The sequence below is a fragment of the Rhinatrema bivittatum genome, chromosome 2 (assembly GCF_901001135.1).
Source record: "Rhinatrema bivittatum chromosome 2, aRhiBiv1.1, whole genome shotgun sequence".
NCBI classification, from domain to species: domain Eukaryota; kingdom Metazoa; phylum Chordata; class Amphibia; order Gymnophiona; family Rhinatrematidae; genus Rhinatrema; species Rhinatrema bivittatum.
This window is the reverse complement of record NC_042616.1, coordinates 460,166,949-460,194,173: the sequence shown is the minus strand read 5'-3', so window position 1 is coordinate 460,194,173 and position 27,225 is coordinate 460,166,949. Positions and strand designations below refer to the sequence as shown.

The 27,225-nt window shown below is 44.4% G+C and overlaps 1 protein-coding gene across 1 annotated transcript in view; it reads right to left on the bottom strand.

Annotated features, from left to right (window-relative positions):
* Positions 1-27,225, bottom strand: part of L3MBTL2 (L3MBTL histone methyl-lysine binding protein 2) — a 120,404-nt gene that overhangs the window by 15,275 nt on the left and 77,904 nt on the right. Inside the window, exons 15-16 of the mRNA XM_029590460.1 lie at positions 26,047-26,106; positions 16,549-16,737 (exon numbers count right to left, since the gene is read on the bottom strand). Coding sequence (XP_029446320.1) covers positions 16,549-16,737; positions 26,047-26,106 — 249 coding nt within the window. The remainder of the gene's footprint in view (positions 1-16,548; positions 16,738-26,046; positions 26,107-27,225) is intronic.

Below are 27,225 nucleotides of genomic sequence, written 5' to 3'. Positions count from 1 at the left end.
CAACTTTATCCTATGTATGAGATTCAGGACACTATCACTCTGATTAACCAACTATCTCTACCGTCCTCAGGTGTTTTGTTGATTACTTTGGACCTTGTATACTAACATTTCCCAACCTGAAGCGGTTATGATAGTTCACTCCGCTCTTTCTATCTGCCTGGATGTCCCACAGCCTGTGGCATTTACTTGCTTTTCCCCAACTCAAAACATTTTTGCTTTCAATGGTAAGATTTACCAACAAATTCAGGGCACGGCAATGGGGGCCACTATAGCCCCCGATATTGCCTGCCTGTATGTTTCCGATTTTAAGACCCAGGTATTGTACCCTTCCAGCTTTTGGCACTTTATTAGAATCTGGTTGAGATACATTGATATTATTTTGATTTGGGAAGAGACAGTGGTACAATTCTGTATGTTCCTAGACTAGCTCAATTCATATAATCCTCACCTTCATTTCTCTGCAACCATTCATTGCACTGTGGTTTCTTTTCTAGATATCAAAGTACAGTTAGCAAATAATCAGTTTTTTACATCCATTCACAGGAAGCCTACAGACAAAAATACACTTTTGTCCTACAACAGCAGTCATCCCATAAACTGCAAGATATCATCCTCGTAGGACAATTTTTTTTTCTATGATGCCTATACACCACTCATGAGGAGTACATTAGTCAAGCACAGATTATGTTTTCTAATTTTGTACATTGCAGTTATCCGGCTAAGATAATCAAACATGCTTATAAACGTGGCCTTTATGTCAATAGTGATTTACTTTTTAAAAAAACATCTCTAGCGGACGATGAGGTGATCACTTGTGTTCTTCATACACCTCAGTGAGCCAATATGTATGCTTGGTGATCTGTCGATATTGGCCCTGCCTGCAACCCCACTCTGTATTTCAAAAAGATCTTCAGGTGGAACTTGCGTGACCTATTGGTCTTTTGTGAGTTCATTGCGGAACCCCCTGTACTCTCTTTGTAAGTTGGCCATAATCTATGTGGCCAGTGTAAAGCCTGCCAATATTCTCTGTGACAAATTTTACACATCCCATTTCGGGGAAGTCGTTTCAGTTGTGATCTGACTGACCGTTCTACCTCAGGGGTTGTCTGCATCATTCAGTGCCCCTGCTCACTGATCTATGTGGGGAAGACCTCTCGAGGCATTCGCGCATGGATCAATGAACATTGCTCCTGCTTACAGCTACAGAGAGATAGAGAACAGATCACTCGTCAGACACTGGCAAGAGGCCCAACACACAACAGATTATTTACGTTTTGTTTTCTTTCCATTAAAGTCTGTTACTCTTCTCCCAATGACAGCAATTCTTCCCACAGTCTAATACAGCATGAACAAAGGTGGGTTCACAATTTGAACACTTGACTGATCTGTCTTTTTCTGACACCTCTTTCTTCCAGCTGCGGTTCCCTTCAGAGTGAATCCTCTTTTGTATTTTAGCTCTATGAATTGATCTCCATATTTTATCGTTCATATTTCATCTTTGTGAGTGTACAATATGATTGCCCTTACGTCCTTCCTTGATTACAAAACACTAGACGTCACTATCTGGGTGGGCCACTGAGGATACAACTTTGGTTTAGTTGACAGGTGTATCACATGACCTCTCTTTGGCACCATTTGTTACCTGTATATATATATATATATAATAACCTGAGTATCTTGTACCAGAAGGTCCTTTCCAATTTGTCACCTTTGTTGTAAGCCTTCATAGCAGTGATAAGTTGTGTCAATTTTTTATTTCATTGCTATACTATAATGTTTGACTGTAAGGTTTTACTGTAGTGTTTCTGCATTATCTACTTGAGTAACTGTTAATCTAATGCCTTGGCTATTTGCTTTTATTATACATTAAAACGGTCATTCTTGACTCTCACAAGATGTTGAAACTTTAGTAAGCCATGTTATACTTCTGTTATGTAGCCCAGAATGTATTTTCAGATGTTAATTTTTCTGACCCCTATAATAATGTTACTTCCTGAATCTTGTTTCACATGACAGATGTAAAGTCACTCCCGATGCAGTTGTTTATAAAATAGTCTGTGTTGAGGGACCATTGAGCTGCACTAAGGATTGGCATGTTGCCGACAGATCATAAAATCATTCAATAAATGGTTAAAACGTTTGGAAATTAAGGTGGACATTCTGAATTTTTTAACCCTTCCTTTGTTGATGACAGATTACTTTTGATGGTCAGGTTTATCATCGTTTTACTTTTGTCATTGAGGTTGACAACAAATAATTCATTGCTCTATGCACAAATTGGATTACACTTTAGATTTAGTTTTTGTTAATTCTCTTCTGATTAAAAATACTTTTGACTTGAAAGTTGCCTCTGTTCCTTGGCTGGATCATTCCTTTATTAGTTTGAATTACCCCTGCAATACCAATTTTATGTATGATGAAGCATTACCTAGACCTGTTTATAAAAGAAGTCACATCGACTTTGAACTGTTTGTTGATACCCTCAAGGATGAATTACTTTGTTTCAGCCCAACATGTGCTATTTCTGCAGTTCAATCATAGAATCAAATTATATACAAAGTTGCTGATACTGTGGCCCCTGTAAAGGCTTTTTACCCTGGTCGTAGCAGAAAACCTGGTTGGCTTTCTTAATCCATTAAATACCTTAGACGTACCTTGCATAAGTTGTCAAGCTGTTTCAAGTTTAAGTGTTCCCATGACTTCTTGGCTTGTTATAAAGAACAATTGTTTCTTTATAAAAATCAAGTAAATGAGGCTAAGCAGCAAAGTTTCTAAACAATTATCGTATTTTTCGCTCCATAAGACGCACCAAGGATTCAGAGCGGGAAAATTAAAAAAAAAAAAAAAAATGGTGTGCTAAACCGGCTCTGTTCCTGGGCGTCTGTGCGTCTTATGGAGCAAATTAGAGGAGGGCATAAAATTTTTTTTTGTCCCCATTTCATTTTCGGGTCTGGGGAGGGTCATTTCTGTCCACTCCCTGGATCAGAAAACTTATCACTCTCTTTGTTGGAAAAACAAAAAAACCCCCATCCTAACCCTTTAAATTTAATTAACTACAACCCCCCACCCGCCTGACCCCCCCAAGACTTGCCAAAAGTCCCTGGTGGTCCAGCGGGGGTCCGGGAGCGATCTCCTGCACTTGGGCTGTTGGCTGCCAGTACTCAAAATGGCGCCGGTAGCCCTTTGCCCTTACTATGCAACAGGGGCTACCGGTGCCATTGGTCGGCATGGGCCGTCCATTGCTCCTACCATGTGACAGGGGCCGACCAATGGCACCAGTAGCCCCTGTGACATAGTAAGGGCAAAGGCTATCGGCGCCATTTTGAATACTGGCAGCCGACGGCCCAAGTGCAGGAGATCGCTCCCGGACCCCTCTGGACCATCAGGGACTTTTGGCAAGTCTTGGAGGGGTCAGGAGGGTGGGGGGTTGTAGTTAATTAAATTTAAAGGGTTGGGATGGGGTTTTATTTTTTCCCCAACAAAGAGTGAAGTTTTCTGATCCGGGGAGTGGACAGAAATGGCCCTCCCAGACCCGAAAATGAAATGGGGACAAAAAAAAAAACATTTTATGCCCTCCCCTAATTTGCTCCATAAGACACATTTTCCCCCCACTTTTGGGGAAGAAAAAGTGCGTCTTATGGAGCGAAAAATACGGTACTAGCTGCTGCTCGTAATGCAAGGACACTTTTTAGATTAATGCAAAAAATGACAAAAGATCCCAATTTAGCGGATTCTCCTCAGATACATCCAAGGGTACAAAAGGAACTTAGAAATGTTCTGGCAACTCTGCTGGCTGACCTTTTCAATGCTTTTTTAGAGTCTAGAGTAGTTCTAGAGGACTGGAAAAGGATATATGTGGTTTCTATTCATAAAAGTGGAAGAAAGGAGGAAGCTGGGAACTACAGGCTAGTTAGTCAAACCTCTGGGGTGAGAAAATTAATGGAATTGCTGCTAAAACAGAGAATAGTAAAATTTTTGGAATCTAATGGATTTGTAAGATCTTAGGCAGCACAGTTTTACCTGAGGTAAATTTTGTCAGATGAATCTGATCAATTTCTTTGATTGGGTGACCAGAGAATTGGATCACAGGACAGCACTAGATGTAGTGCCCTTTGATTTCAGCAAGGCCTTTCACACGGTTTCGCACAGAAGACTTATAAATAAATTGTGCACCTTTGGTATGGATCCTAGAATGACTGGGTGGCAACAAAGGGTAGTGATAAATGGAGTTTTCTCTGATGAAGGGATTGTTTCTAGTGGGGTGCCTCAGAGATTGGTTCTTGAATCAGTTCTTTTCAACATTTTTATGAGCGACATAATAGAAGGGTTATTGGGAAAGGTTTGCCTTTTTGCCGATGATACCAAAATCCATAACAGAGTGGACAGCCAGGAAAGAGTGAAAAACATGAGGAGGGATCTAGCGAAGCTTGAAGAATAGTCTAAGGTCTGGCAGTATGAAAACTGCTGGCCACTTTAGTAGCTGCTTTCTGGACTGCCTCCATCCTGTTTATAACTTTAATAATGTGTGGTCTCCAGAACTGCATATAGTACTCCACATGAGGTTTCACCAGAAACTTATAGAGGCAACATCACCAGCTTTTTCCTAATGGCTACTCCTCTCCCTATTCTCCTAAGTATATTTCTGGCTTTTGCTGTTACTTTATCTACCTGTTTTGTCTACCTTAAATCATCAGATATGATCACCCCCAGATCCCGCTCTTGTTTTGTGCACAGAACTTCACCACTTGTATTGTACTGCTCACTGGTGTTTCTGCAATCCAAAAATGAATGGCCTTGCATCTTTTTTAACCATTAAATCTAAGGTGCTGAACTTTAGACCAGTGATTCTCAACCTAGTCCTTAGGATTCACCTAGCCAGTCATATTTTCGGGATATCCACAATGAATAGTCATGAGATATATTTGCATACAAAGGAGGAAGTTCATTCAAATTTGATCTCATGCATATTTGGATTTGGATATCCTGAAAACTTGGCTGGAGGTCCTCAATCACAGGTTTGGGGACCTCTACTATAGACTATTCCTCAACCTCCATTAGATCCCTGTTCATATTTTTTTTTGTTTACACCTTCCAGAGTTTCTACCCTGTTGCAGATTTTGGTATTATCCGCAAAAAGGCAAACCTTTCCCTGATAGGCCTCCTATAATATTGCTAACAAAAATGGTGGAGAACTGGACCAAGGACTAATCCCTATACCACACTACTGGTAGCCTTCCTTTCCCCAGAGTCACCTCCGTTCATCACTACCATTTATTCCCTCCCAATTTCTAACCCAATCACTCTAGAGCCCATACCTAGGATGCTCAGTTTGTTTAAAAGTCACAAACGCAGAACTATAATCAAAGGCCTTATTGAAATCCTATTTTCTTCATTTTGTCATATTTACCTTTCCATTCCATCTTTAATTCTCCATTTCTCTCTTCTGTCTGTTTCCTTATAGGAAGGTTTTGCCCCTCTAACTCCAATTCTCCCCCTCCCAGCTTTTCACCTATCCAATATTCCCCTCCATCTTCCCTTCACTGGGTTGCTTCCATTACCAGCCTCCCCATCAGATGCCTTATTTCTGGTTCTTTTAACCTTTCCTCCCATATCTTCTCCTTATGTCTCCCAACCATTGCCTTTCACACTCACCCCCTTCCAAGCTCTCTCATCTCCTCCATCCAACCCCCTCATGCATTCCCATCCCCTTACCATCTTTCCATCTTTTGTCCTTCACTCTCCCTCACCCCTCCCCATCTTTGATCTTACTCATCCATCTCCTGCATCCCATCTGTCTTACTCTCAAACTGCCCTCTACAGTCTCCATATTTCATATCTCGCTTATCTCCCAGCTTCCTATTTTCCCCTCTTTCACCACTCCCCAATCCCCCATTTCCACATTTTATGCTTGACTCCCTTCCCCAGCCCTTGCCTGTTTACATCTGCCTCTCATCCCCTCAATAACCTCTACTTCCGTTGCTCCTCTGCCTCCATTTCCCCTTTGTTTGATCCCCCTCTCCAGTCCACTCTATTTCCACTCATGACCCCACTACAGACCTAATCCTTTTTTTGTCTCCCCCTCCACATCCTCCAGCCCTTTTCCACTGCCTCTCACCTCCTCCCCCACATTCCAGATCCTTCACACCATCTCGGATTTGACTCCTCTCCACACATAGCCCCCATATTATACTCCCTCTCTCCCCTTCCCCCCAATTTCCAAGCCCCCATCTCACACTCCCTACACTCTCACCCCCCCCCCCCCAATTTCCAAGTCTCTGCACTCACGAGTTCCTTAGCAATCTCTAAATCCATGCTCTCCCCTCCCTACCCAGAGCATCTATTTCTTACTCAATTCTCAGGTCCAATTTTGCAGCCCTCACCTAATCCCTATTCTCATGTACTGCCTTATTTATAGATTTACACCCTTTCCCAAAAGACTACAAAGAAGAGAAGAAAACCAATAAAATCAAAAGTAAATGAAATTAAATATCACATAACATGATACAAAGTAAACCGAAATACCATAAAAATCCTCCAGTAAAAAGCCATACACTGCTTGCAAAAGACAGCAATGATCTATTGTCCTAAGAAACTGGGGCATGGAGTTCCACAATGAGGGATCCAAACAGGAAAAAGCAGTTTTTGTTTTTTTTCCATTAGCTTAACATTCCCTGGAACTTGCAGAAGAGATTCTTGAGAAGTGCAAAATGGCCTAGCTGGGGAGTATACATGAATGCGGTCAGAAAGATAAATAGGAGCAGAATTATGAAGAATACAAAACAAAAAGAGTAATATTTTGAAACTGATTCGCTGGGCTATAGGAAGTCTATGAAGATTTTGTAACACAGGTTGAACGTGTGTGTTGATTCTGCTCCATGTAATTAATCTTGCTGCAGCATTCTGAATAAGCTGAAGCCTTTGCAGTCCAAGCAAGCACTGAGTTACAGTAATCTAAATACATTAATATAGGCTAGGATATGGGTTAGGATGCACAAAAGCAAAGGTAACAAATTTTCACAACTGGCAAAAAAAAGCCTTAACTACAAAGGAGATATGTTTCTGTAAAGTTAACTGTGTATCCAGAATAACTCCTGAAATTTTAGCCTCTTCACCCGAACAGATAACTTGGGACCCAATTTAAATCTGTGGAGGGTCAAAGAATATGAGGGCACTTTAGACAGAGAAATTCAGATTTATCATTTTTAAATTTTAATTTACTTATTGTTAACCATTTCTCAGAAAGGCAATCATTCAGTTTATCTATGGCTGTACCTTGATCAGGCCCCAGAGATCCAAAAATGTGGATGCCTTCTGCATACATAATGTAATAAAGACTCATTCTTAATCAGATACTAAATGTCTAGATGATGAGCAAATACGATGCCATCCTGTTGCAGAGGAAGTAAGTGAACCATGCCTGAACAGTGCCCTTGATATTAAAGTCAGTTAAGTCATCTAAAAGTTGTTGCCTAAAGGAAAATTGGTTCTTACCTGCTAATTTTCATTCCTGTTAATACCACAGATCAGCCCAGACTAGTGGGTTGTGCATTCCTACCAGCAGATGGAGTCAGAGAACAAAAACTTTGGACACTGCTACTTAACGAGTGCGCCACCTGCAGTCTCTCAGTATTGACCTGTACCCAAGCCTAAACAACCAAACTTTATTTAAAAGGCGAAAGAGGTTGGAACCCAAAAACTTAACCACCAACCTCTCACCCGGAACAGATAAAACAAAAAAAACCACTAGACCACCTCAGAACTTGCCCCTTCTGGAGCATTTGCAAAAAGACCAAATTGTTTCTTCAGGAAATATCACCTCTCAAGGTAGTCTTTCAGAATCTGAAAAAGGGGACGGGTCTCTGGACTGATCTGTGGTATTACAAGAACGAAAATTAGCAGGTAAGAACCAATTTTCCTTTCCTGAACATACCCAGATCAGTGGGATGTACCCGAGCTCCTGTACACTGGGCGGGAACCTGAAAGACCCGCTTCACAGTACACCCTCCTCAAAGGACGATTCATCTTGCGCCCTCACATCCAAATGATAATGCTTGGTGAAAGTGTGCAGGGAGGACCAAACTGCCGCTCTGAAGATCTCCCGAGGCGACAGAAGCTGAGACTCAGCCCAGGAGGTAGCCTGGGCTCTAAAGGAATGAGCTCTCAGACCCACGGGCACCTGACGCCCGAGGGCAACATAAGCGGCAACGATAGCCTCCTTAATCCAGCGCAAAATCGTCGCCTTCGAAGTCTTGTCACCCTTCTTAGGACCCCCAAACAAGACAACCAGATGTCCGAATGCCGGAAGTCATTAGTGACCTCCAAATAGCGCAAAAGAACGCGACTCACATCCAAAAGATGAAGTTCCCTCTCCTAAGGAGAATCCCTGGACCAGTTCGGAAATCCTGGCAGATCCACCACCTGACTGACATGAAAAGCAGAGATCACTTTGGACACAAAGGAAGGAACCGTGCGCAGCAAAACTATCATCGTAAATCCTAAGAAAAGGATCTTGACACGACAAAGTCTGTAACTCTGAAATGCGTCCAGCAGAACAAATGGCTACGAGGTAAACGAGAAAGGTCAATTCCTTAATGGGAGCCCTCCGTAAAGGCTCAAAGGGGGCTCCGCAAAACACCCAAAGCACCAGGTTCAAACTCCAGTCGAGACATACGGGCGTACGGGAAGATGTAATGCTTTACTCCTTTGAGGAAACCCAAAATGTCTGGATGCACTGCCAGCAACCGACCATGAACTCTGCCCCTTAAGGCACCTAAGGCAGCCACCTGAACCCTAAGAGAGTTGAAAGCTAAACCTTTGGCCAACCCCTGTTGCAAGAAGTCCAACACCTGGGGAATCTCCATTGACAAAGGATCCAAGGAACGCTGGTGGCACCTTGCCTCAAATAATTTCCAGACCCTAACAAAGGCCATAGAAGTAGAATGGAAATGACCTGCTTGGAATTTCCCCTCAATCGCAATCGCCGCCTCTCAAAAGCCAGGCCGCGAGAGAGAAGTGATCCTCCCTATCCGAAAATATGGGCCCCTGACGGAGTAGATGCGGAAGATGCGCCAGCTGTAGAGGACCTTCCAAGGCTAATCACACCATGTCCGCGAACCACAGGTGACGTGACCACTCAGGAGCCACCAACACTACACTGCCTGGATGCTGCTCTATGCATCGTAGAAGCTGACCAATGAGAGGCCAGGGAGGAAAGGCATAGAGAAGAATGCCCATAGGCCACGGACATACCAGAGCGTCCATACCGAGCCTAATTCTCGACGATGGCTGAAGAAGCGCTCCGTCTTCGCATTGGCTCGAGTTGCCATCAGATCCAGCTGAGGCACGCCCCACCATGCTTCGGGAGCTAACTCCCACTTTCCTGGATTGAGCTGTTGCCTGCTGAGGAAGTCCGCCTGTATATTTTCCACGCCAGTGACATGAGATGCGGCGATTCCTTTGAGATGGCGCTCCGCCCAAGCGAACAACAGCCTTGCTTCCAATGCCACCGCGAGACTCCGTGTCCTGCCTTGCTGGTTGATGTAAGCTACCGTCGTCGCGTTGTCTGAGAACACTCAAACCATTGTGTCCTTGACCAGAGGAAGAAATGCTCGGAGGACCAGCCGTCTTGAGGCGGTTGATGGACCAGGATTTCTCCATTGGAGACCAAAGCCCTTGGGCGGATTTGTTGAGACAGACTGCACCCCATCCGGATAGACTGGCATCCGTGGAGATAACCACCCAATTCGGAGGGTCTAAGTCCACTCTCTGTTCCAGGTTGCTGCGTGAAAGCCACCATGATAGACTGACTCTGGAAGGAGGGGTAACGGTATATGGAACTGTTCCGACACCAGACTCCACCGCGATAACAGCGCACGCTGCAAGAGACGCAAATGAGCAAACGCCCAAGAGACCAAATCCAAGGTGGAGGCTATGGATCCCAGAACCTGTAAGTGATGCCAAACTGTCGGATTCTTCCTCTGAAGCAGGGTTTGGGCCTGATCCTGCAACTTTGTTACACGGTCCACTGCCAGAGAAACCTTACCTCAGAAAGTGTCGAAGAGCGCTCCCAAGTAGAACAATGACAGTGTGGGCTCCAAATGACTTTTCTGGACATTTATGACACAGCCAAGTGACTGCAAGGTGAGCATCACCCTCTGAACCGATTTTACGCAGTCCTCCTGAGACTTCGCTCGGATTAGCCAGTCGTCGAGATACGGGTGAACAAGGACTCCCTCCTTGCGCAGGAATGCCGTCACGACCACCATGACCTTGGTGAAAGTACGTTGAGCCATCGCCAGGCCGAAAGGAAGCGCCTGAACCTGGAAATGTTGGCCCATCACCATGAAGCGGAGGAACCGCTGTGAGCCCGGCGAATCGGGATGTGGAGATATGCCTCGGTGAGGTCTAATGACGCAAGAAACTTCCTCTGCATACCGCGGCCACCAAAGTTCTCAATGTCTCCATGCGAAAACGGGGAACTCGCAAGCATCTGTTCACCTTCTACAGATCCAGAATGGGACGAAAGGTGCCCTCTTTCTTGGGAACCATAAAGTAGACCAAATACTGTCCCTTGCCCTGTTCTGCCAGAGGAACTGGAACAATGGCCTGAGATCAAGCAGCCGTTGTAGAGTCCCCTGTACTTCCTCGCGCTTGACCCGCGAAGCGACGCAAGACTCCACAAAGGCCTCCTGCACCGGGCGCAAAAACTTGAGCGCATAACCGTCCCGGACCACTTCCAAGACCCATCGGTCCAAGGTAATCTTTTCCCACTCCGTGTAGAAGCTCAACAATCTGCCTCTAACAGCTTCTATGACAGAATGGGTGCCCCTGGCTTCATTGGGTAGGTTTTCCACGACCAGCACCCTGGCCCGTGGACATTCTGCCTGGGCGCTGTCCTCCACGAAAGGACTACTTTAGTTCCGAACCCAGCCTGGACCCCAAAGGTGCTGAAGACCTACCAGGGCGAAATCTGCGAGAATCCCAAAAACAAGCCCCGGGGGGGGGAGGGAACCTTCCCTGAAGGTTTCCTATCCTCTGGCAATCGGTTGCCCTTGGACTCCCCCAGCAATTTCACCAAGTGGTCGAGATCCTCCCCGAAGAGAAGCTTGCCCTTAAAGGGGAGGTTACAAAGTTGAGACTTGGAAGATAAGTCTGCTGACCAATTACGCTACCAGAGCAGTCTACAAGCCGTAACCGCAGACACCATACTACGCTCCGAGGTCCTAATCAAGTCAAACAATGCGTCCACGACATAGGCAACTCATGCCTCCAAACACACGGCTTGCAAGAGCCCCCGCCGTCAGGCCTGGGGATTGCAGCCGCCTCCTGAACACAGAAAAGAAAGGTTCTCTGCATGAGACTGGCGCAAATCGCCGCCCTGAGACTCAGCACTGAGACCTTGAAGACTCGCTTCAGATGAATCTCTAGTTTGCAGTCCTGAATGTCCTTCAGTGCAGTGGCCCCGCACATAGGAATGGTGGTCTTAGTCACAACAGACACTGCCGCATCCACCTTCGGTATCTTTAGAAGATCCAAAACATCCTGCGATAGCGGGTAAAGTTTCTCCATGGCTCGTCCCACTTTTAAACCCGCATCCAGCGAGTCCCACTCCCGGGTCACTAGCTTGCAGACGTCGTCTGACCCCGAATCCCATCGAGGACCGGGTTGACACTTTCGCTGTCTAATTCCTCCTGTGAAACTTTGATCCCCAGGACCTCTAAGATCTGGGGAATGAGAGGTCGAAGCTCCTCACACATAAACAAGTGCACTACGCTGGGATCATCGCCTTCCGAGGGTGGGAGGTCATCTTGATCCAAGTCGTCCTGTATCACATCACACATATCCTGGGTAAGTCCCGGATCCTGATCCAGCCCAGGGTCTGAGGGATCCCTGAGTGGGGCTGGCAACCTATCCACACCTTGAGCCCCTTGGTGAGCCCCTGCAGGGTGATGGCGGTCCAGGGACCCCGTGGGTATCCGCTTTGGTGGAGGTTCCGCCAAAGGGTCCGGCTGTGCTGCTCTCTTCAGGATCTCCTGTTTCCTAGCCTGATGCAGCAGGAGTACAAACTCAGGGCAAAACTCCCCTGAACCAACACCACCCCCTGTAGGAGGGCTCCGTGGCCCAAGGTCATCCCCAAAAGTGGGAATTTGGTCCACTGGAGAAAGAATGGGAGGGGTCTCCTCCTCCCTCGGCAGTTGCTGTGAGCTACCCTCCCCCGCCGAGGAGGACCGCGGCCCGGAACCCTTGCCTGCTTGCTGCTCCTCCAGAGGAAGTTCCCTCCTGCCCTGAAGAACAGGCAGAACACAGGGAACTATCATTTATCACCTGCCCTGACACCCCACATGCATGGCAGGTTCCCAACTTAGGCCGGGGTGCCACTGAGAAAAAACGAGCAGCAACGCGGTCAGCTAAAAAAAAGAAAAAAAAGAAAAAAATTCCAGTCAGAAAACCTTCACACGATTGCAGGAGGTAAAATAGAAAAACTCCCTGCAGGCAAAATTGCTGTGAAGAGAGCTGCAGGCATGAGAAATAAAAATAAGGCCTCACACACGCGCGAAGGCCTACCCCCCCACCCCCCTATCCGGAGCCCCGTTAAGCTTACCACTCCAGCTGGCCTGCCGACAAAACGGCACAGCCCGTCCCCCAAATGAACTTCTCCTACCTAACAGAGTTGGAGTCTGAGGAAGGAGTGAGAGGAGCCTCCTCAGTGCTCGAGGAAACCAGGTATCCAACCCCTCCGGTCACCCGGCTTCAACTGAGGGATGGCCCATGAAGGTGCCTAACACCTCAGGAAGCTACATGACTAACTACAAACTAGCCTATCCTATGAAAAAAACACTTTCCCTAATAACTTTTTTTTTTTTTAACTGACTAACAGACAGCAGATTTGCATCTCTACCATCTGATGGAGTCAGAGAAATACTGAGGGACTGCAGGTGGTGCGCTCATTAAGTTGCAGTGTCCAAAGTTTTTGTTCTCTGACTCCATCTGCTGGTAGGAATGCACAACCCACTGTTCTGACTGATCTGGCTATGTTCAGGAACTGATAGTTCGATTAATTTCCTTATAAAAGGGAAGACGTGAAACAGGGTGAAGTCCAAAGGCATCAGTATAATCCTTGAACCCCTTTTTTCAGAGTTGGGAAGATGATTATTTTCTTCAACTGCAAGGGAAAGAGCCCCCCTGAGCCACTGACGACAGACGGAAGCCAAGCAAAAAGAACCTCTCCTGCTCCTTTTATAATATACGGTGGCACAATTTCTGCTGGTGACCAACTAACAGAGGACCAAAAGCAGTTTACATCATAGCAGCAATAAAAAAAAAAAAAAAAAAAAAGTGTGCCAGTATATCATAACAAATATAGTAATAAATAAAACATCTCAACCCCAAGTTTCAGTTCTTCCACTCAGTCCCTGCGCATCTCTTACCCAGTTCCTTTTTCCACTCCGACCTTGCGCATCTCTTACCCACTTCCTCTTTCCACTCCGTCCTTGCACATCTCTTACCCACTTCCTCTTTCCACTCAGTTTCCCAGTCCATGTTCTAATGCACCCACTACTCAATCCTGCAGTCCCTATTCTCCCTCTCCCAATCCTGCATCTCTCACTTAATTCCCAGTCCTTTCTTGCCCTTCCCCTTCGATCCCTGAATTCGCTTTCCCCTCCCCAAGCCTCCTTTCTCTGCACCCCCATCCCTCAAGTCCATGCTCTCTCCACTCAATCCCCCAGTCATGTTCTAAACCAACCCCCCACACCCCCTCCCGCTGGTCCATTCAATCATGTAGGCCCCTTGTTCTCCCCTCCTTTTGAAGCATCTTCTTTAATTTATCTAGCGAGGTCAGACTAACCCTTTTCAACCTCTTCCCTATTATCACATTTTATAGAACACACATCTGCTCTTCTCCAGTCTTCCAGAACCACTCCACAGTGGAGTCACCAGAACCTCTCCGAATTCCTTTAATATCATAGCAAGTATGCCATCTAGCCTCATAACTTTGTCCCCTTCCAGTATAGCTACTGCTATGCAAAACCTCTCTTACGTAAATGCTGTAAATTTATCCCATTAAGATATATATATCCCTGCAAAACATCAGTGGTTCTTCTCCACTTGCTTCTTCAGTGAACACTAAATAAAAGTGGTCAGCATTTCTTCTTTTTTAATTCTCACCCCAACACGTTGCTTTTTTCCTCTCAGCCTTAGAATTACGCTTCTACACTTACCCTGAAACCTATTAAAAAAAAAACCCAAAAAAACCTCCTCGCTTTTCTGCTTTACCTGTCTTTTCTTCCACTCATACTTTTGTAATCCTGACTACCTTCCCTGCTGCTCTCAGCTTTTCTAGATATCTTCCCAGAATACTAGTTAAATGTTGGGGGTATGGGGAAGGGAAGAGGTATTCCAACTCGCCTTGAGCACAGGTTTGGAAAGGCAAGTAATTAAATCCCAATGCATAAAGTGCTGCAGGCTCTCTATTATTTCGGTAGCTCGTCTCTGAACGTCTTTTATCCACCAATGCTTTTATGCAGGTATGGCCTCCAGAACAGAACAGTGCTTGAGTTAGTGACCTATAACCTCATTTTTTTTTTCTGTTGGTGGTCTTGTATATCCAAGCATATTGTTGGCTTTCCCTGAAGTTTTAAATCACGCTTATTGGTAATTTTCAGCTCATTTGAGATGATTACGCTTTGGTCCTGTACCTGTCCCATAGGGCTGACACTAGGAGGGGTGATTGTGAAGCCCAGGGTGAATCTGCCAGAGGGGGCCTCAGACTGGTGGCTTGTTCCCCCAGGAGACTTAAATGCAGTTTCCTATTACAACTCCTGACCCACCAGTAGAAGAGGAAGTGATGTCAGTAGTGGGGCTACCACAGGGCTTCCAAAGTGGGGGGCCCAGGGCAATCAATCCCACTCCCCCACAAAGAAAGCCTGGTCTGTCCAACAGTTCCAGTTCATGCCCTCCTAACTGATAAGTAGATAATGGATTTCTTGCTGGAGGTGTTTTTAATACTTTTTTGCATTGACGTTCATGTTCCAAGCCCATGACATATGTCCCCTGTCATTCTTTCCACATCTCCCAGTGTGTCTACCTCCTTACTGATTTTTGTGCCATCTGTTAATAGACATCTTTCCCTTAAGGAAAAAAAACAAAAAGTGTGTTGTAGTTATGGTGACTGACATCAACATATCTGGCTGCAACTCTTCTATCAACCAAGAGAAGCCCAGAGAGCGAGGCTTCCATGGCATGAGAACAATGCTGCACTGCAGGAGACTCAGATTAAAGTTTCCCACCCATGACTGGCATGTCTCAGAGAAGCGCCATATCTGAGCCCTGAGGCTTTGGAAACGCACACCACATGCGAATCCCATTACACACAGGAGGCGCTGAGGAGTTCAGACCTGTGGGCAGCTTCCCTTCCAACCATGGGGGCACCTCAGGACTTCAAAATACCCCTGTGCTCCAGCACAGAGAAGTGGGAGAAAGGAGAAAATGAGACAGGAGACAAATAAAAGGGAAAAAAAACCCAAGTAGTGGGACTTTTAGTTTACTACATCTAAATTTTCCATTTTGAAAACGAAACTACTATTGAAACTGATAACCTGTCAGTATTCATTTGCATAAAAAAAAAAAAATTGCCAACAGATACAGCAAAATACGGCACAGTATACACTGCCTCCTGCTCATCCCACAAGGTAATTTAATGTCCCCAGAGATGTGCTGTCAGAATGTCGCCCACATTACTTACTCGAGCCCTCCTTTTCCCCAGTTTGTGCCTGCCTCCCAGTGCTAACCCGAGAACTCCTCCTCCAATGCTGTACAACATGAAACTGAACACAGCAAGATCAGAAGCTGAAGCTAAACTGAAGTAACAGTACATGAAACCCAAAGGACACAGCTCTGGTTAACAGCATCTGGGTGTCCATATGGGCCCGATTACCTTTATTGGTATAAAATTTCTAAGGCCTTTCAAAACCTCTGGACCTGGGGTCTAGGCCATCGCTAAATAGTGCAAATGGACTGCATTTTTGGAAGAAACTTCTAGCTGAGGGGCAAAAAAAAACTGCTGCATGAAAATGGGAATCCACCACCACCCACTTCCTGGGTAGCTGTGACCGAAGGCTCATGAACCAGAACCTCGGCTGGAGCAAGTTCTTACTGAGCTGGAAAACCAAAAGCAGCAGGAGAAAGCTACTGAATACCACAAACAAAATCTCACATTAAACTCAGGGCTTCCCAAACCTGTCCTGGTGACTCCACAGCCAATCAAGGTTTCCAAGATATTCACAAAAAATAAGCATGAGATACTTTTGCATTCAGTGGACACCCAGTCTATGTAAACACATCTCATGCATATTCAATGTGCACAGCCTGAGAGCCCAAGTGGCTTTGGAGTCGCCAGGCCAGGTTTGGGAAGCCCCAATTTGGCTGCTGCAAAGTGAAAATGGAGAGATCATCTCAGGAGGCGTTCTCCCTGTAACCATCATCATCATCAGAGAAGATTCCCCTTCCCCACTTTCAAGATCTCTGATCAATCATCTCGGCAGTCCTTACTGTCATCCGGCTCAGTCTCCTGGATGGTTTCGCCTGAAGTCTTTGGCTCTTCGTCCTCCTCAGAGGTGGGGGTTGATCTCGGGGACGCAGGAAGCGCTTTGATCTTCTGAAGCGCAGATTTGAGGGTGGGCTGTTTTTTCTTAGTGGCAGCGGCACCTCTTTTGATATGAGAAAATTTCCAGTTCTTCCCTAACAGGATGAAATACAGAGAAATCTGACTGGGGGTGCAGCCAGCGCACAGGAAAGCTCATTAAATCAAAGTACATTGCTTTTCACCGATATACTCTGAAACAGAACACAAGTATATTTCTTTCCTTGATAAGCAACAGGTGGAAAGTCTGATCAGTCAGCAGCTGCAGGACGACAGATGACACAGGATGACAGACGCATGCATGCACTCTCTCACCCTTCCTTTCATCTCACCAGTGTGATGATCAGAAGGAAGCCCATTTTCAAAGCCATTTACCCAGGTGAACTGGACGCCTGAAAATGACCTAAAAGCACCCACGGGGCCTTCCACAGCACGCATGCTGTTATAGCCAGATTGAGGGGCTGCACTCCCGGAGGCAAGTTTAGGGCAGGGATTTGGAAACACCACACTCAGATCAGATTTTCACATCTATGAGCATTGTTTTCCAGAAAAAAAAAGTCTGCCTACAGAGAAAACAGGTGCAAAGTCCAGGGGTTCTTTCTACTCCTGAGTGATTTTCTAAGGGATACTCTGCACATACAAGATCCATGGGTATTCTGCACACAGGTGGCCTGAAATGTGAGAGCAATAAAACAGAGCCTAGCACAAGAAACAGGATAAAGGAATGAACTGCAAAAGAAATAACATAGCCGAGGCTACAAAACAGGCATTTTGTCTTACTGTCAAGTACAATTTTATTAACACGCACACATTGCGGGGTTGCCAAACTAATCAATTTTTTCTGAATATTTTGATTCAGTCCTGGCTTTAACCCCAACAGCATGGCTACAGATCCAGTTTGAAAGGGTACAATAAGGACTGAATCCACCTCTTTAAAAACAAATTAAGTCAGCAGGCAACCCTATAACAGTCTGCATCAAAGTATCTGTAAATAGTCACAGTAACACGAGACCAAGGCTTCTCCCCCCCCCCCCCCCCCCCCCCCCCCCCGATCAAGCTATAAGACCACCACCTATGGATTCCAGTTTAACTGGCCAGTGCCATCAGGATAAGCAAGGCTTCTTACCCAACTGAGAAAAAGACACAAAGAAATAAATATTAATCACAAGAAAATATCAATCTGTGTAGCTGAACATGTCAAAGTGTGCAGCTACCAATTTGGGAGGGAGGTGGACTGTCAGAGAATTAATGGAACAGTAATTAACAGCAAGAATATCTTCCAAGTCCATCTCACTCTCGCACAGTCAGCACCAAGAGATTTACAAAAGCTGCACCTTAAGGGTTTGGATTCCTTAGGCTTGAAGAACACTTTTCCCAAACTTGGCACTGGGTGATGAGCACTTATCTATTCCCTGATGTTTATAGTAAGGGTATGGATGAAATTTTACATGTAAGTTGTTGCAGCTGAGGGCCTGGTTGAGATGGGATCCTAAAGTACAATCGATCCAGTCACTCCATCTCTGGAAGTGGAGACACTAGGATGAGAAGATGAAGGCACAGAAACAGGATGGAAGCCATTATCACCTGAACATTTAATAGATGATGAGTTTAAATTTGAAGGTGACTGAATTTTTGAATGTTTCTTAGAATTTGTGACTTGCAATGTCTTGGAATGGTCTGAAAAACTTTATAAAATCTAATCGGTCTGTGTAATGTCTAAAACCATCTATCTGAAACAGTTTTTCCAAGCATGGTGGAATTTTTAGCATTTACCTTCTAAAATGCACATCTGAGCTTTGGCATTTGCATCAGTGTTATACATGGTTAGCAATAATCTTTCACTAAGAAAACTATTTACCAAAGAATCTCTTCTGTCTTGAAATTGCAGATTTAATGTCATGGAAATTTGTTTAGCTAAAAATTAATACTGGAGTCAGCAAAAAGCCCAAGTCCATCAGATAATGGATTTTCTAGGGTCATTATTCAAAACTGGCCAGTTAAGCTTTAACTGGCTAAGTTACTTATCTGGCTAAGTTACGATGTAAATTCAGCGGCACGGCTATGTCACTGAATATATGCGTATAACTGAGCGCTTAGCCACATAAGTCTAACTGGCTAAGGTTAGACCTGCTCTATGGCACATCTAGCTTAGCCATACAACTTATGTGCCTAAGTCTGAATATCAGCAGTTAGCTGCAGATGGTGTATGGCTAACTTGCTTTGCCACGATCCACACAGTGCCCACCCACAACTTATGTGGCTAACCTTTTAGCCATATAAGAGAATTATATGGCTACGTGGCGGCTGCTGAATATGGGTGCATATTCAGCAGTCAATACTTAGCTGCGTAAGTCCCGCTTACCCAGCCAAATAGCGCTGAACATGCTTTGAATATCGGGCCCCTAATGTCTGAGCCTAAATATTCTGAAGCCGCTGGTGAGGAGACACTAGCAGCACTTGCCCACTCAGCAAGAACTATCACAAACTAGAGATGAGGAACTACCTCTGGCATTGTATTTTATTCGAACTAACACACATTCCTTTCGAGGAGACCCTAGGTACAATTCTCTTTGGCTCTCACTAAATATTTCTGTTTACACTCTTGATGAGAACAGGGTCTAAGGAAGAAGTGAGGAAGGGTGTATTAATTTGCTGAAATGATCCTAAGACTTCATTTCCCAGTCTTACCTGACCAGAAGCATCCTTGGGATTTAAGTGTCTTTGAGAGGTGCTTTACAAGCCTGCAAGAGGGCAGCACACTTTCAGCATCAATGACTCTTGAAAAAACGACTGTCCCTCATATGCTATGATATATTTGACATCTAAAGCAAGCCGGTTTCAGAGAGTATGAACAGTTTTAGCTTTTGTATGCAGTCATGAATATACTGGCCCATGTAAAACTGATGATGAATAAAATCAGGCAGTTAACATGGAGCCCGTAAAACACCTTCCTTCCAATGTTATCAAGTATTCTGTGGTCCTTCCCTGGAAGGGAGCTAGAATGAAGTCTCATTTTCTTTGCCTTTTTAAGTGCTGACTCCACTACATAGAAACGACGGCAGAAAAAGACCAATCGGCCCATCCATTCTGCCCAGCAAGCTCCCACACTTATTTTCCCATACTTATCTGTTTCATTATTTTCCCATACTTATCTGTTTCATCTATCACCAAGTTCAGGGCCCTTGTTGGTGACTGGTTGATTCAAATTTCCTGCCACCCCCTGTCATTGATGCAGAGAGTAATGTTGGAGATGCATCAAAGGTGAGCTTAAGGCTTAATGGTTAAGGGTAGTAACCGCCACATCAAGCAAGTTACCCCGATGCTTGGTTACCCAGACTGCACAGATCAATGCCTTGTTGGATGTTGTCTGAATGTAAAACCTGTTTTCCACATTTCCCCCTACCGTTGAAGCAAAGAGCAGTGCTGTATATGTATTCAAAGTGATGTATCAGGCTTAACTGGTTTAGGGTAGCAACCGCCGTAATAAGCAACCTACCCCCATGCTTCTTTGTTTACCCAGACTGTGAAGTTCAGTCCTTGTTCGTTGTTATCTGAATGCAAATTCTCTTTTCCACATTTCTCCTTGCCGTTGAAGCAGAGAGAATGTTGGAGTTGTGAAGGCTTATTGAGTAAGGGTAGTAATCATCAGGTAGTAGCCTCCATTCCAGTACTCCACCCCCATGGCTCTTCTCTTCATTCCCATCCTCTAGCCTTTATAGATCCACAGTGTTTATCCCATGCCTCTTTGAAATCCTTCACAGTTCTGGTCTTCACCACTGATTTGTGTGGAAGCTGAACTATTCAATAATCGGAAGACTTCTACATACTGCATTTGACGTCCAGCTTTCTGGCGGCTATAATTCCAGAAATGGGAGTTTAACACAATTTCATCTGCAGACTATCCAGTATGTCATACATAAGAAAAGCTACTGGCTTTGATGGTATGTCCAAAATTTTCAGTAGTTCCATGACCTCAGAGAGTAAGGATCTTTGCCCTTGTGCACATTAATATTGAGCGTTTGCCCAAATTTTTTTTTTTAAATGAACTTTGAGTAGGAAAGATGTTTTGGAGAAGAGTGATCTGGGGGATCCAGAAATGGATCAGATGGAATCCCTTTCAAACCCTCCTGTGAATCCATTGGGAATGGTATGCTAAGCTAGGATTGTAAAGACAATTCCAGTGATAGAGGTACCTCCCCCTGGATGTCTCGGTGAAGGAAAAGGTTGATCCACAATTTCCAAACAAGATGACTCTGCTGTAAGTGAAGAACTACCACAAAACAGAGGTTCCAAGGACACAAGATCTGTCAGTGGTGATGTGGAAACCGCATTTTGGGATAGTGCCATAGGAAAAGTGGAAAGCAATGGTTGAAAAGTTCCTGTAGATTCTCTTGATAGTGAGGCAAAGAAATCTCTCACTATATCTGTCAATTGGTCGATAGATTGCTGAGTCCTCCGAGCTGGTGTAGGAGGAGGGATAGCTTCCTCCAATACCAAAACTAGTTGCTGCTCCACAATTGGAAGTCTGTTGGAGGAAAGTAGAATGACAGAACAGACAGGATCCGGTGTCTCCAATTGCAAGCCTTTTTCCAGCATTTGAGATACTGGGAGAGCCCTTGTTATTGGGGAAGGCAGGTAGAGCAAATCATTGGATGCTGCTGTAGTATATAGCTGAGTGGGCAAAGCTGCCTGTAGAACTTGAGGCTCAAGGAGCCTCGTAGGTGTAGAATGCTTGAAGCAAATAGAAGACTTTCTGTGGGTCTGTGTGGATGAGTCCTTGGAAAAATGCAGTGATAAAGTTGAAGCAGCGGAGAGTTTTGATTGCAGTGTCATAAGACACACATTTGGAAATGCGATGAGAGGAGGTCCTAGAGTGCACTGATGATGTACGTGGGAGGAAGCTTTGGATCCATTCTGCATCAATTAAAGAGGGGTAGAATGTATCAGGGGCATTGGTGATGCGTCAACATACTGTGCATCGATGAACCGTGCATCTAGGAGCTAGATTTTGTTTGCATGGTCAATGCTAAAGCTTCATGCGACAGTGTTGATGTATCTTGATGCTTGTGCTTCTTCAGCACATGGGGAGGTTCCGCTAAATGGAGCATTTTAGGCTTCAACGCAAGGTTGCCATTTTCACTAGACTTTATGGCTTCTGTCTGTGCCGATGGGGGAGTTTTGTATGAGATATGACTCAACTCCACGTCTAGTGAGGCAGAAGAATCTGTACTCTAAGGATGAAGATTTGCTGTGGCTTCTCATTGACTGGCAGAGCACCTCTATTTTTGCTGCTCTAGATTGCTGAAACATCCGACTGCAGGCCTGGCAATTTGCTTGGTAGTGATTGGGCCTAAACAGTGATAAGCACAGTGTGTGTCTATCGGTTATGGACAATCTTACCGCAAACGCAGTTTTTGAAGCCACTGATCGTGGCCTCCCCCCCCCCCCTGACATGATGGAGAAGGCAGAAGGAGGTAAAGTTGTTCAAAAGAGTGTCTTTTTTTTTTTTTTTTTTTTTTTTTTAGTAGCACTGAAAAGTGCTTTTGTGAATGCCACTGAAGCAATGAGACAACAAAACTGAAGAAAAAATATCAATTTAAAAGTATTTGAAGAAAACATTTGAGGAAAGTGAGTATGTTTGTTCTTTAGCTCCGACAAAAACAGACTGAACATAAGAACATAAGAAAATGCCATACTGGGTCAGACCAGGGTCCATCAAGCCCAGCATCCTGTTTCCAACAGTGGCCAATCCAGGCCATAAGAACCTGGCAAGTACCCAAAAACTAAGTCTATTCCATGTAACCATTGCTAATGGCAGTGGCTATTCTCTAAGTGAACTTAATAGCAGGTAATGGACTTCTCCTCCAAGAACTTATCCAATCCTTTTTTAAACACAGCTATACTAACTGCACGACTGAGGAAGCTCACAAGGCAATATTCAAATGGGAACTCCCATACATGCTCAGTAGAGCTCAAAACTTTACCAGATTGGAGAGATGAGTCCGTCTACTGCCGCTGGATGACAACATCCACAAGGAATGACTAAATCAGTCTGCTTATCAAAAGAAAATAAGGGAGGAAGATATTTAAAAATGTATTTCCTACGGCAGCAGCATTTCTTGTTAGCTTCTAAGTCCTAAGTAAGAAGCCCAGGGCTGAAGTGAATACTCTGTCTCCTTGAAGAATACTGTAGCTCAGGACAGCTGCAACAGCAAGACCAATACAGAGCCCTTGATGTAGACAGTACTACTATAAGACAGAACAAAAGATGTGAGCAGAATCTTGGCCTAATGCCTCCAAATGTGCTAATTTTGCGTATACCTTGACAGGAATGAATCTTGCTTGTAAGCCAGAGTATGTTAAGTCTGATCTTGGTCTCTCACATTTACTGCCAATGCCCTTAATACCTGTATTGTGCCAGAAGAGATTCCTTCTGAATTTCATATATACACAGGCAACATGTCTAGATGAACCTGGAAGTTCTGTTTAATCAGGCCAGTGGCACCTGTTACAACTGGAACAATTTCTGTATCTTTCTGCCACATTTTCTTGGTCTCGGATTGTATCATTTGGTACTTGAAAATCTTTTTTTCCATATGATGCACAAAATAGTCACGTGGCACTGACACTTCTATCAGCAATGTTGTTCTTGTGCTTTTCTCCTTTACCACAATATCCGATTTTCTAAACCAAATATGTTTTTTATCTGTTGGAATAGGAATGTCCCAGGTGATCACAACTTCATTTTCTACAATTCTCTGAGTCACAATCCCAGTGCTTTTCTGGTACAGAGATATGTTTACATAATTTCCAATGGATGAGACAAGCCACCTTATTAGGGTTTTTCTATATAGAAACCTTCAGACATCAGTACTTGATATCCAGTGGTGTGGTGTGTAACCATTTTTAGTTCTGTTTTTAAAGAACTGCATTTATGTGTTTTTTTTACCATTTTTTTCTATGCTGGCTGTGGAACCATCTTGTCTGTAATCCACTATCCTGTGCTGCAATTATCAATCTCTCATCTTCAGGTTTAAGTTCACAATTGATTTTCTCTGTTTGTTGGTCAGATCCTTTAGCAAGTTTTTTTTCTCTCGTGCAAATTCCGTTGCTTCTTTCCCCCTCATGTGTCAGTAGATTCTTACTCATGCCTTCCACTCACTACAATTGTTCAAGCTTAAGGATGAAGAACAATTTTGGCCATTTACATTTGAACTTCATCACTTTTTGAATATTAGGATCTATTGATGCTGTTAGGTATATGCCTGAAGGCCTATAATAGCATCTCTACATGTATAATCTATTTCTATAAGGCCCATACCACCTTCAGCTCTTGGAATATATAATCGCAGCATACACTGATTCTTATCAATTATACTTGATGAGCATGGAGAAGTTTTCTTTACCTTACCACCAACTGTTTAAGATCTTTATTGGGCCAGTCTACTATTCCAAAACTGTAGGAAAATGCAGGAAATGCAAGTTGATAGATTGCTTCAACAGCAAGAAATAATATACAAGCTCTTTTCATAATCAATTTCAATCTCCTACAGTATTCTTTACTGGTCTTTTCTCTCAGTAACCTGTGATGAATTGTTGCACCTTCATCCACCCCTAGATATTCCTATACGCCTGCCTGCTCAAGTTTTAATACTACAGTCCTTAGAAAAATGGTTTTGGTTTTATGCAAAATTTATCCAGGTCAAAACGTCATCCGAGAAACTTTTCACATTTCGCTTCAAATTAAATACAAGCGGTAGGTATGCTATCTGTGGATCACTGGTATCTCTGGAATTTTTTTTTTTTAATAATTTATTTACACAAATGTTATACATATCCAAAGTAAAAAGGTACACAGTGAGAGTCTCTGGAATTTATGGTCTGTCCATGCTATGCTGAAATTTTGACCTGTTTTACACAGCTGGGTCATGACGGCTTCATCCAGCATCAACTGGTCCTCTGTTCCATGTGCTCCTTGTTTGTTGCTCTTCTGTTCTATTGCCATGATTTTATTAAAATCTATGTGATCATATATTCTACCTACATCTACTGCAGTGAACAGCTTGAAAATTGTAGGTAGGCATATTACTGAGTGATAATTTTTGGGAATGTTGCTTGGATCTTTCTTGGGAGGGAGAAAAGTGTTCTGTTATTAATCATTTGTGGTGGTCTATTCAGATGACTTTTGCAGTTTACCAGATCTTGGTAAATAGGATGTCAACTGCTTGAGCCAAAAATTGGGAGCCCTCTTCTAGTTTGTGCGCTTTTTTTAAACCTGGCTTCCAACGCTCTTGTTATTATTCCAAGCCATCCCATAGTTTTGATATCTGTCTTTTTCATATTCTCCTTATGCTGCATAGCATTCTGCTTCTTTGGTATATTCTACAGGATCCTCAGATACGTTTTCCAGAACTCCTCTTGCTCAGCTTCTCCTTCGTGACAGCTCTGGCTGTGTGGTACTGGAGACGCATGAAACATCATAAACCATGCAGTGGTTATGTGAAACTCGAGTGACTGCAACTAGCAGGACAGGAAAGACAGAGGTCAATATTCAAAAACCCTCCGACAGCTGGGTAAATATCTCCAGCCAGATATTTAGCCGTACTTGCCTTGGTAAAAGTGCTGCTGTTACCTGGGGGTAAGTTTAGCAGGCCAAAATCTGACAGGTTAGATTTAGTGCAGCTTGGTTCCCCCTCTGCTGGTTAGTACACAGGCTTTTCGGTGTGGGGGCGGAATTTTACATCGGACAGACTCAGCCGGCTAACTGCCACAGTTAGTCAGTTAAATCTTTTGAATATTGCCCTCAAATTGTCAGGTTCACAGAGACAAAATGTGACAACAGAAGCGATGTATCAATGCCCGTCCATTTTCTCTTCCTTGCAGATATTACTTATCTCCTGCGTTACCTTCACCGATGCCCCTCACCCCAACTCCAGTTAAGGTTCCTCTGTACTTAACTAGAAGTTTGTTTCTGGCATCCACCATCCTGTCTAGGAAGAAATATTTCTTTATGTTGCTGAAAAGTCTATGCCCCATGTTCTAGTTCAATTTAGAAGAAGCTGCCCTTCCAGTCCAAGAACATCGGAAAATCATGAAACAAATCGAAAAAGTTGTGGGTTTTTTTAAGAAGATATGTGGGAAGGGGAAACAACATGAAGAGACACGGGAACTGGAAGCGAAGGGGGCAGAGGTATACAGCGAGGAGAATTAACAGGAAAAGAGAGAAAAGGGTCAATGAGCACAGTGATGATAAAGAGGGGGACATGAAGATGCGAGGCTGAGAAGGGAAAACATGATGTGCATGGGGGCATATACACAGGGCAATAAGAAGAGAGGGCGACAGGGTACATGGAAGGGCGTGGCAAGGGTAGTGGGGGGAAATGGCACTTAATTGTACCAGCACTTACGCTTTCCAAATTTTTTTGGCTTCTTTTTGACTTCTTTCGTCTTCACAGGGGTTATGCATTCTTTTACCATAGAGTTAGAGAGAAAGAGAATTAAATATCTGTCACAATCATGACCTTATGTGATGTGAGGTGACATTTCAGTTCATTTCCCTGTACAGAGAAAATGGCTTTTGCACAAGGTAAAACCTTATCTACCGGACGAGCAGACATGTTGAGTGCTTCAAGGCAAAACATTTTTATTATGCTATATCCATAGACTAATTTTAAAATGAGCGTGCGGGCCGCCCATACATGTACGTATCAGCGTGAAAGCGAGGATACGCTTGAATTTTTAATTGTGCACACACTCGCAAGCCTATGTTTTAAAATGCACCAACCGAACATTAAGCATGCTCCTAATTTTAAGAGGCGACTCGAGCACAGCTAGCATGCATGCATCTTCCATAGAACATGGTTGGCTTTTACGTGCTCAAGTCAGTAAATTGTAAAACATGCTCGTGCAAGGCACATTCCCACTTTTGAAATTAGTCCACCAGTTTGTCCAATTAATAGCGAGGTCTCTCAGACCTCTCTGGTTCTTCATCCTGTACACCCCGCAGTTGACTCGGACCCCTCACCCTGTGCTATAAGCCCTAAAACCCAAGATCTACAGCCTTGCTCCTCATCAGGGGTAGCAGTAAAGTTATGCGGATACTTAGAGTACGTGTGCTGCGATTTTCAGTTTTAAAATTCAGAGTTATTTATGTAAGGCTTGGCCCCACCCTGGAACGCACATTCCCTGCCACTTTTCTGCCCTCCCCTTATATCTTACGAGCGCATGGGTACATACATGCATTCGTTTTCAGGCCTTTAAAAATCCGCATTGCTTGCACAAGGCCCTCATGCGCACATATGTGGACAGTTTTGCGCAAGCAAAGCTTTTAAAATCGACCTGATAGTGCAGGGGTCGGGAACCCATGGCTCGCGAGCCAGATATGGCTCTTTTGAGGGCTGCATCTGGCTCGCAGACAGTCGCCACACTTTCCCGCTGACCCAGCTGCTCCCCGGCCCTCCTCCGCCCGGGCTTAAAATGCTGTCAGCCCGAGTGGAACGCGGCAGGACAGCTGGAGTCAGCGGCACCGGTGTGCTCTCTTCTTCCCGCCCCCCCCCCCCCGCGGCCCGGAAGAGGAAGTGGAGAGT